Below are 9,991 nucleotides of genomic sequence, written 5' to 3' on the forward strand. Positions count from 1 at the left end.
AGGGAAAGAGGAGAGTGGGGGAAGGGGAATTAAAGGGAGAGTAGATTAAGGGGGGTGATTAGTCCTAAGCAAAAACAAATCAAATGCAAAAATATTTATAGCTCTTGTTGAGGGAGCAAAATATGGGAATCTGAGGGAGAGCTCATAAATTGGGTAAGAGCTGAATGAATTAGGTTATATAAATGTGATGGAATACAGTTGTGCTGTAAGAGATGAAAGGGATAATTTCAGAGAAAGAGTATTATGTTGGGAGGAAGAAAGTATATGTGCAAAGTGGTATTTGTAAGCAAGAATAAGACAAGCGTAGATTTTTATAAGCTATTAAATTTTATTTTAAACAGATATTTAAAGAATTTAAAATTTACTGGGTTTCATTTGATTTTAAAAATGGGTGAATATTGCAAATTTAAATTAACTGATAATTTTTTTAAAAAATAGATTAAATTTCCAGAGTGTATGTTTCTATGTCTCTTTTGGGTTATTGTTTATTTATAGCCACAGTTCTTTGATTCACAATTCACAAAATGACTTTTAATTCTTTCTAAGTCTTCAATTTACAGAATAATGCTACAGGTAGATGAAGCAAGTTTTGGGTTTTTTTTTTTAATTGACCTAGTTCAGATTCCTGAAATTTGATTCCTTGAAAAATAACTCTTATCAAAGTCAAGATATTGTGTGTATCTTGCTATGTATGATTTATTTACATTTATAATCAGTATAGCTAGAGTTTTGAAAACTATGAAAAGCTTGCGTTATGACTTAAGGTTCAAATGGGGAAATTTAAAACAAAACACAACCGGTTATACTCCAGTTGTACCTCCACAAATTTAACTCAAAACAAACATGTCCATTCCTTTTAATAGGATCAACGACAAACTGAAGCTATCCAGTTGCTGCAGGCACAGCTGACCAACATGACACAATTAGTTTCTAATTTATCAACAACAGTAGCAGAACTAAAACGTGAGGTAATTATTAATATGGTGAAATAGTCCATGCCAGAAAATTGTTGTAAAGATGAAAAGTCAAAGAATCTAAGAAGTTTCTCATAAATACATTATCTGGTGGGTAACATAATAGTATTGTAAGCCAGGTTCGGTGGTATTTTAAAATTTTAAATGCCCCCTTTTAGCTTTTCTCATAGTCTAGATCTTAGCAGATATTTAGCTAACAAGCTTTTATGTTTAAAAGTAGCCAGTTGGGGCAGCTAGGTGGTGCAGCAAATAGAGCAGCCTCAGACACTTGATACACGTACTATCTGTGTGACCTTGAGCAAGTCACTTAACCCCAATTGCCTTGCCTTCCCTCCTCCAAAAAAAAAAAACAACAGAAAAAGTATCCAGTTAATATTTCTCAAATGAAATTTTAAGTCTAACAAATAATGATTAAACTTAGTTTCCAAAACAAAGGATATTTCATTTAACTTTACATACCCCCTAATAATTCTAGACAACTCCTAAAGAAGCCTTTTTTTTTTTTTGGTAGACCTACCTATATACTGTTCAGTCTGAATTCAGTTTTTTATCAGCTGAACTCTCCTTCACCCTGTCCGTGTTATGGTTAACCTGGGTTCCTCTCTGCTCCGTGTCTTGTCTTGTACTATTCTTGGGCTGCTGTGTGTTTTACATATGCTGCCTGTTTCATGAAGAACCAGCTTCAGTCCCACTCTGTCTGAACCTCTTCCCTCACAGTGCTTCCTCTCTCAACATTATCCAGCAGGTCTTCTTCTGGCTCTTTTCTCTGTCCTTATCAGGGGCTATTGTTTCTTCATCTTTGTATCCCTGGTGCCTTTCACCTAAGCACCTTAGCAAGTGTTTAATAAACTTGTGTTATAGAAAGACTATGAAAGAATTTTTTTTGTTAATAAAATTATACACACACACACATACACACACACATACCCCAAAAAAGAAAAAAACCAACCTAACAACTCAGTCTTTTGACTGAGGACTAGAAGGTGGTTCTGTGAGGAACTTCTCTGCTAATGCAGATCCCAGCATTCTTCCCCAGTTCCCAGCCTAAGAGTGGTCTGGGCACTGAGAGGCTGAGTGACTTGTTGAGGCCACAGAGGCAGGACTCAAACCCAGCCCCTTGACTCAGAGGACAGTTTTGTACCCATGAAGTCATGCTGCCTCCCTTTCCTTCCCTTTTTTTTTTTTTAAAGAACATGCTACTTTTACTAAAAGTGAATTAAATTTCAGTGAAACAAAATTTATCACTTAACTGTTGGCCACCATTTTGAACACTGCCCAAGAACTAATAAAGTGTTTGTTTGATGTAGTACATTGTGCTGGACACTGGGATCTAGAAGACCTGAGTTTAAATCCTCCCTCTGAGATAGGGTTTGACAATAAGCAAAGTCACCTTGTCTTTGAGAGCCTCCACTTCTCTTCCAAACATGGACGATAGCTGTAGTACCTGTCTCAGAGGGGAGCATGAGCCTTAGATGAAGAAATATGGATATAAAATGATCTGTAAACTTGAAGATAGATTATACCTGTATTTAAATATATATGTATAATTTTTTTTACAACTAGACCTCATTGTCAGTTCTTATATTTAACAACTGAGAACTGTAAGTATGTAATTGTCCAAGTAGTTTTACCAGTTAAATGTTTTTAAATGTTCCAATTCACTTAAGTGCTGAGGTACTAAAGAACTACTTTGGAAAGTAGATTTCCAGAGAAGTGCTTGCCTGTACATTGTGTGTGTGTGTGTGTGTGTGTGTGTGTGTGTGTGTGTGTGTAATTTCCCTCTAGTGTGACTAAATAATTTATAAAACATATTTTTATTACTTTCCCCTCTCCAGGTTTCAGATCGACAAAGCTATCTTGTGATTTCTTTGGTTTTGTGTGTCATATTGGGACTGATGCTTTGTATGCAGCGTTGTAGGAATACTTCTCAGTTTGATGGAGATTATATCTCAAAGCTTCCTAAGAACAATCATTATCCCAGCCCTAAAAGGTACAGTGATTATTATTTCTCATTTTGTTTTTACTTTGCAGTGTTTTATATGCTTCTAAGAAATGTATCCTTTCACTTTTCCTTTAGTAATAAACATAGAGAAGGTGCTGGCTTTGGAGTCAGGAAATCCTGGGTTCAGATACTCAGAGATGCTTAGTAGCAAGATATAGAATCTCTATTGGGGTCCATTTTCCTTATCTGTAACCTGAAGGCCTGGACTGATGGCCTCCTCTAGATGTGTGGTCCTGTAATCTAGTTTATTTCTCTGTTTTAACATTCTTATTTTCTCTCAAATATGAATTGAATGGCTTATTTGAATAACAGTTTGAATAGTTAACTTGTTTGGGAGATAGGGTATAGCTCTTTACTATTCAAATGAAATTGAAAGAGAAAAATTTTCTTCTGTACCCTTTGAGGTCCTGTAAATTCATTTGTCCCATTGTCAGTGCCAGTACTTTAGATGGCCCTGTACTTGGCTGCCTTAGCTTTATGGAGACAAGCTCCTCTACAGGATAAGAGCACTAGTGATAAGACTTAAAAAGTTAGTGGAGGGTGGGGGGGGGGTTCCTTTCAAGTTATCTATGTATGTATAACAATTGAATATGGAAGTAAGAGCACTAGTACTGGCTGTAACCTCTGCCTACCTCAGTTTCCTTATGCTCAAAATGGACATAAAAATAGCACCTACTTCCTACAGTTGTTGTGAGAATAAAGTGAGATAATATTTGTAAAGCACTTTATAAACCTTAAAGCATTATATAAATGCTGTCTTTCTATCATCGTCATTGGTTTTTTTCATAATCCCAGCCATACTGGTTTTTGAAGGGTTATCAGAATATTCCTTGCCCCAGAGAAGATTCTCTTTCTCTTCTACTTAGTCTTTCTTCTTTTGAAGTCCTCAAAATTAAAATTTTTCACCCAGTAATAATTATGTAGCTGTAGTAAAGTGATCTCCAGGTCATTCTTTCTCTTTTCTCAAGGAGCTCAGTACCTGGTTCATGACCTTTTTCTCTTTGCCCTTGTACCAGAAGACATTAAGATTTATGTAGATGCCCCGTAAACTCCCTAACCTCCTATTTTCTCTACCTCCTTAATTCCTTTCATTGTACCTCAGCCAGTGAAGATGGTCACACACTAGGTCTTGCCATTACCCAAAAGCGATTTGACTTCTCTAATTAGAAATTCTGACAGTTCTGTTTGACCATAACCTTTTATGATTCCATTTATCCCTGTGCTTTACTTCTCATGTACTTAGTGGTCATCCTCAAAGAGACCTCTATTCCCTTCACCCCTCAGTACATTCTTAGGTCATTACCCCTGCTCCACTTTCACTTCCCTCCCTCTCCAGTTTCTAACTTTAAACCAGATAGTCATTTCAACTCTACACTGCCCTCTGCTCCTGAGGAGTCCCTTCTTACCTCTGCTTCAGAGTCCCTCTTTTCCTTTAAGCTAAAACTCAGGCACTCTTTTGCATAGTCTTTTCTGAATTCTCCCTACCTACTAATGTCCTACCTCTCAAACTTATGATGTGTGTGTGCATGTAGATAGAACTTTACATTTATGCTGTTTATATTTTTATATGTACTTGTATCCCTTATTACATAATATAAGCTAATTGACAGAAGAGATATTTCATTCTTTGTACTTCTATCCCCAGTACCTAAGATAGTGCTGGGCACGTAGTAGGTACTTGATATTTGTTGGTTGATTAATTTTAAAAGGTTTAGTCAAGGAAAGAATATTCAAATGTGGTTTTAAAAACTTTAAAGGTGGCATTAACCTCATGTACTTTTTGTAAAGTTCTAATGAGCCACTATCTAGCCCAAATATTTCAAAGGGATTTTTGTGATTTTCTGAAATTTTTTGTACATACTGATGATTCTTAACTTTTTAGATGTTTCTCCTCCTATGATGATCTGAATTTAAAAAGAAGAACCTCATTTCCCCTTATCAGATCCAAATCTCTTCAGTTAACTGGCAAAGAAGGTAGGCTTTGTGTGGGTGTGGGTGTGTATCTGTGTGGTAAATAAAAAAAGTTTTATATAAATGTTACTGATGTGTTTCAGAGTCCACTTTTTCTAAAGCAGAAAGATCATTAGATTGTTAGCATTAATTTAGTTTCTAACTATGATGTATCACTGTCTCATATTTCATAGCTTAGCTTGTCTTCTTGGATTTTGTCCTATAAATCCAGAGATTGAGTCAGAGTTTACTGGTTCACCAGTAGATGTCATCTTTTAGCAGCTTTTCACATGTGCTTCATTGTAGATGGGCAAGTTTAAGATTTTAATAAATGTCATTTTCGTTGTTTTTTTTTCAATTCAAATAGTATTTTATTTCTTCCGATTACATATAAATAATATAAAGAGCAAAGTATACCTAGCTAGGAGCCAAGATTCTTAGGTTCTAGTTGTGGCTCCCATTTAACTAGCCAGATGACATTGGCCAAGACATTTAACCTAACGAAGCCTCATTTTCCTCATCTGTAAATTCGTTGGATTAAACTACGACATCTCAGTGGTCCCTTTCAATCCAAAAGTCTGTTATCTTTGATACCTTTTTATTGCTTCTTTTCCTGTGCCTCTCAAGGTTATATAAAAATGTTAATTGGTTATAGCCATGTTATAAATCAGTCCTTCTAGCATGTGTATATCGCTTAGGTAATTATCCAGCTAAATCAATACTTGCCAAACCTTAAAATACAATTTCCTTTAGGCAAAAATATGTGAGAATGGACTTTTATGCTCTATCTTCTTTGTTTTAACATTTGCAGTTGTTTTAATAAAGCTTAAGTAGTAATTTAGTAGATGCCTACTTTTTAAAATAAATAGACCAGTTTCTTTTTTTTTCTTCAGCTTCCAGAGCAGAGAGTCAAAAGGGATTTCAATAAGTCAGGAGAGTCTACTGGGCATTCTTCAGACTGAAAAACAACAGGGCAAAAGTCAGTCATAGGATAGAATTTAATTTTTGTATTTGTATTTACTTATAACAGTATATGTAATTAAGTTATGAGGTAATCCCTTCCTTTGTGTATTTTAGCTTTTTTTCTGAGAGTCACATTAGGTACCTTATGGATGTTAAAGCCTTCCTGCTTGCCCACCTGAACTTAGAAATTGACCTTTTTTACCGTAATTCCAGAAGCAGGTGGAAAAAAATGATATTTATTCACCTTCATAGTGATGTCTGTGGCAAATGATAATACTTAGAAGTTGGTAAATTATGTTGAAGACAAAAGTTATATCTGCTTTTTAGACACGATGTGGTTGAAATGGGAATGATAAACTTTCTAAAAAGTTTAAATTATTCTGGAATCATTGGATGGAAGTTACAAGGAAAAATGTGAATGTAAAGTGCAACCTAAAAGAATTAGCACTATTTTATAATGGAACGGGCCCATCTTGCAATAGTGACTTCTCTATCTCACAAATATTTAAGCAGGGCAGAGAGGTGGTACAGTACATAGAGAGTTGGGATTGGAGTCAAGACCTGAGTTCAAATCCTGCCTCATGCACCTATTGTGAGACCCGGCCTAGGCAAATCACTTAACTTCTGTTTGCCTTGTTTCCTGATCTGTACCATAGAGATAATATTAGCTCCTACCTCAAGGGTTGTTGTGAAGATAAAATGAAATAATATTTATAAAGCACTTTGTAAACTTGAAAGCACTAGTATTAGTTTGCTTGTTATCCTTGTTCCTATCAAGCAGGGACTAGGTAACGCAGCAGGAGTGTTGCAGGGGATTCCTAAGTTAGATGGAACTTTGGCCCTCTAGAGTTCCTTCAAACTTTTCTGTGGAAACCAGTGAGCAGTGTCGCTGACCCTTAGAAAACCCAAGTGCTTCCTAGCATCACAGTACTGGTGCACATTGAGCCACAAATTTTGAAATTGACTGAACCAGAAACTTTATCTGAAGTTTTTCTTTAGCTGATGTGTGTGCATGTGTGTTAACAATTTTGTTCTTACAAATATATTTTTTTTAACTGTTTGGAACATAAGCAATGAATTAGATTGCTAAAGATCTTACTGGATCAAGGCTAAAAACCTTACTACAATTGTTGTTATGCAAGATTAGTGACTAATTGCAGCTCTGTTGACTCTCTCATTTTTATATCTACTCTTTTTCTCCTTGTAGTAGAACCAGATGATTTATACATCGTAGAACCACTTAAGTTCTCACCAGAAAAAAAGGTAATTTTGCAATTATGGAGTACCTATGGTGTATATGAGGTGGCAGGCAAGGAATAGGGTCAGTGTGGTCTTAGATATAAATGTAAGCCTGTTAAATACTACCCATCCCCCAAAAAAATGGGAAATGGATTCTTGTTTTATAGATAGAGTATGAGAATTCGTGTTATTAGTGTGGTTATTTAATCATGATTAATGACAGTTATCTTTGTCCAGAGATAGCAACTTATTTAGAATCTGTTCATTTTAAAAGATTAGTGTTATGCAAAGTTGGGAAGATATCGGTCATGGTTAATAGTATGTGTGTATTCTTACTTTTCAAATCATTAAGCATTTAAGTGCTTACTATGTGCCAGGCACTGGAAGGTGGCATTTATTCCACAGTGATTCAGTTCCTGCAAATAAATAATTGCCTAATTTTTGAAATTCTAATCCCAGTTTTCTTTTGTATGTGTGTTGTAGAAGAAACGCTGCAAATATAAAACTGAAAAAATTGAGACTGTTAAGCCAGCTGACTCATCACATCCTATAGCCAATGGAGACATTAAAGGAAGGAAGCCCTTTACGAACCAGAGAGATTTTTCTAATATGGGAGAGGTTTATCACTCTTCTTATAAGGGACCTCCATCTGAAGGAAGCTCAGAAACCTCCTCACAGTCTGAGGAATCCTATTTCTGTGGCATTTCAGCTTGCACAAGTTTGTGTAATGGACAGACCCAAAAAACAAAAACTGAGAAGAGGGCTTTAAAGCGAAGGCGATCTAGAGTTCAAGACCAAGGAAAGTTGATAAAAACGCTCATTCAGACTAAGTCAGGTTCGATGCCGAGCCTGCACGACCTCATCAAAGGAAACAAGGAGATCACGGTGGGAACGTTTGGTGTCACAGCCGTATCAGGACACATCTAAAATTAGCTGAATTTTTCATACTGGAGACTTTTGTTGTTCACTAAAGAAGACTGTGGTATTTGAAGGGGCTGGGGGGTGGGTTAGGGAGACATTAAAAACTAATGGGAAAAGGATTCAGAAATTACGATTTCTGCCTTTTTAAGTAGATGGGATTGTGTCAATCTTGGTTAATGAGCTGCAGTTTTACAAGGCTGATCACTTCCTACCTGGACAATGGGAGACATTTTATAAAGATGTTTTTTCACAGATTAATTACTGGGGCAAAGGTAATTTGGAAACCCAGTTCCTTGGGTAGAATAGGAATGAAAGCCTAATGCTCTTCCTTCAGCTTTGTTCCTATTTCTTGCACCTTCCCATATTTATGTGCCTTGTGTCTATTTATAACGCCACTGGAAGATGAGAGAGAAAGAGAAACTTGTTTCTGTCATCTGATTTCTTTGGTAACGTAAGCTCTTTTGAAGCTGTAAACACTACATTGCTCTACAAGGGGCCTGTGCCTGAAGCTCAGCCTGTACATGTATTCGGGCAGTGAAGATCAGATGAGACTTGCCTAGAAGATCTCTGTGTAGCAGACTCACCAAGGAATATAAATGACTTGCAGGGCCAGAAAGTCTGTTCTCTGAGGGGGATTGTGATGCTGTAATGGTGTTTTCTTTTACTTGATTTAGAATGAATTCATTTATCCTTGGGAATTGAATGATATAAACATAAAGTGGACCACCTAGGACTTTGCAGATGACCATTATTCCCAAACTAATTTTTTTATAGATTTACCTTAAGGATATTTAACTACCATTGTGGGTACTCATTGGCTACATTTGAATTCTGATTGTTCACAATGAACACAAATCCTTTGAAACATGCAAAATTTGAAGAAGTAGATTTGGCAAAGGGAAAAAAAACACCAACTCGTGACCAGTAATAGTGCAAAATTATATTATCATTGCAGAGTCCAAAAGTAAACAGGCATGCCAGTGAGTTTGCTGATCCTTGTCTAAATGGTCAAGACTGAATGAAATATTCCATAATGTGTTTGCTTTAGTATTGGCTACAAATGTGCAGGGGGTGTTGTTTGGATGTGTGTGGTTTTTGTCTGTGTTCATACTTTTTCTTTTTTTAATTTTGGCAACGATTGTATACTTGGATTACAATTATTCCATAGGGGGTGTGAATGTGCAGTGGCGAGTGAAGTTGGAGAAAGCATCTTTTTTCTTTTTGTCTTGAGAGGTCTAGCAGCATCACGTTCCTTGTAAGGCTGTTATAACTTATTGAGCACTTTTAGTAATGTCCTTTTTTAAAACTGATCTGATGCCTTTTCTGGGTATTGTATGTAATGTGACTTATTTAAAGCCTTTAAAAAATTTTTTTTGCTGCTTTCATGTTAGTTTACCAGTACATTTTGGGTGGTATAATTTTTGTTGGTCAGTCTGCACATTTAGCCATTCAGAGCAAGAGGGCCTGAGTTTTATAATAATTACAGTGAATTGAGGCCCAAATTAGAATGAGGTAGGGATGGGAAAATAACATCATCTGAGTGCAGCATTCAACATTGTGGAAAGAAGACCCATGTAACTACAGAGCTGTAGTGCCATTAGAAACTGTGAATTTCCAAATAAATCTGAACACTTGTCTTTATTAATTTAATGGCTTTTCTTCTTTTCGTTAAGAGAAATTCACAATCCCATTATTGATTTCTGTAACTTTAATTTTCTTTAAGTTGAACATTACCAACATTCATTCTGCTAAACATTTATATGGATTGTATATAAATGCTTGGTGCTAATCTGACTTAATAACAGTGTCAGGTTTTCTATTATTAAGCTAACCTTCTGATTTTATTTGATCCTTATGTATTTCTTCTTCCTACACTGGCTTCTATAGGGACATTTTAAACTCTACACATTTAATGAGAAAATAACTTTATTTAATTCTAGGT

The 9,991-nt window shown here is 35.9% G+C and overlaps 1 protein-coding gene across 2 annotated transcripts in view; it reads left to right on the forward strand.

Annotated features, from left to right (window-relative positions):
- SUCO (SUN domain containing ossification factor) overlaps nucleotides 1-9,694 on the forward strand; it is a 90,354-nt gene extending 80,660 nt beyond the window's left edge. For both annotated transcript variants that reach the window (XM_036754367.1, XM_036754368.1), the window contains 5 exons: nucleotides 864-968; nucleotides 2,810-2,964; nucleotides 4,859-4,950; nucleotides 7,097-7,152; nucleotides 7,612-9,694. In XM_036754367.1, the coding sequence (XP_036610262.1) occupies nucleotides 864-968; nucleotides 2,810-2,964; nucleotides 4,859-4,950; nucleotides 7,097-7,152; nucleotides 7,612-8,055 (852 nt within the window). In that variant the 3' untranslated portion in view covers nucleotides 8,056-9,694. The remainder of the gene's footprint in view (nucleotides 1-863; nucleotides 969-2,809; nucleotides 2,965-4,858; nucleotides 4,951-7,096; nucleotides 7,153-7,611) is intronic.
- The last annotated feature ends 297 nt before the right edge of the window (nucleotides 9,695-9,991 follow it).

This window comes from Trichosurus vulpecula, chromosome 4, assembly GCF_011100635.1.
Source record: "Trichosurus vulpecula isolate mTriVul1 chromosome 4, mTriVul1.pri, whole genome shotgun sequence".
Lineage (NCBI taxonomy): Eukaryota > Metazoa > Chordata > Mammalia > Diprotodontia > Phalangeridae > Trichosurus > Trichosurus vulpecula.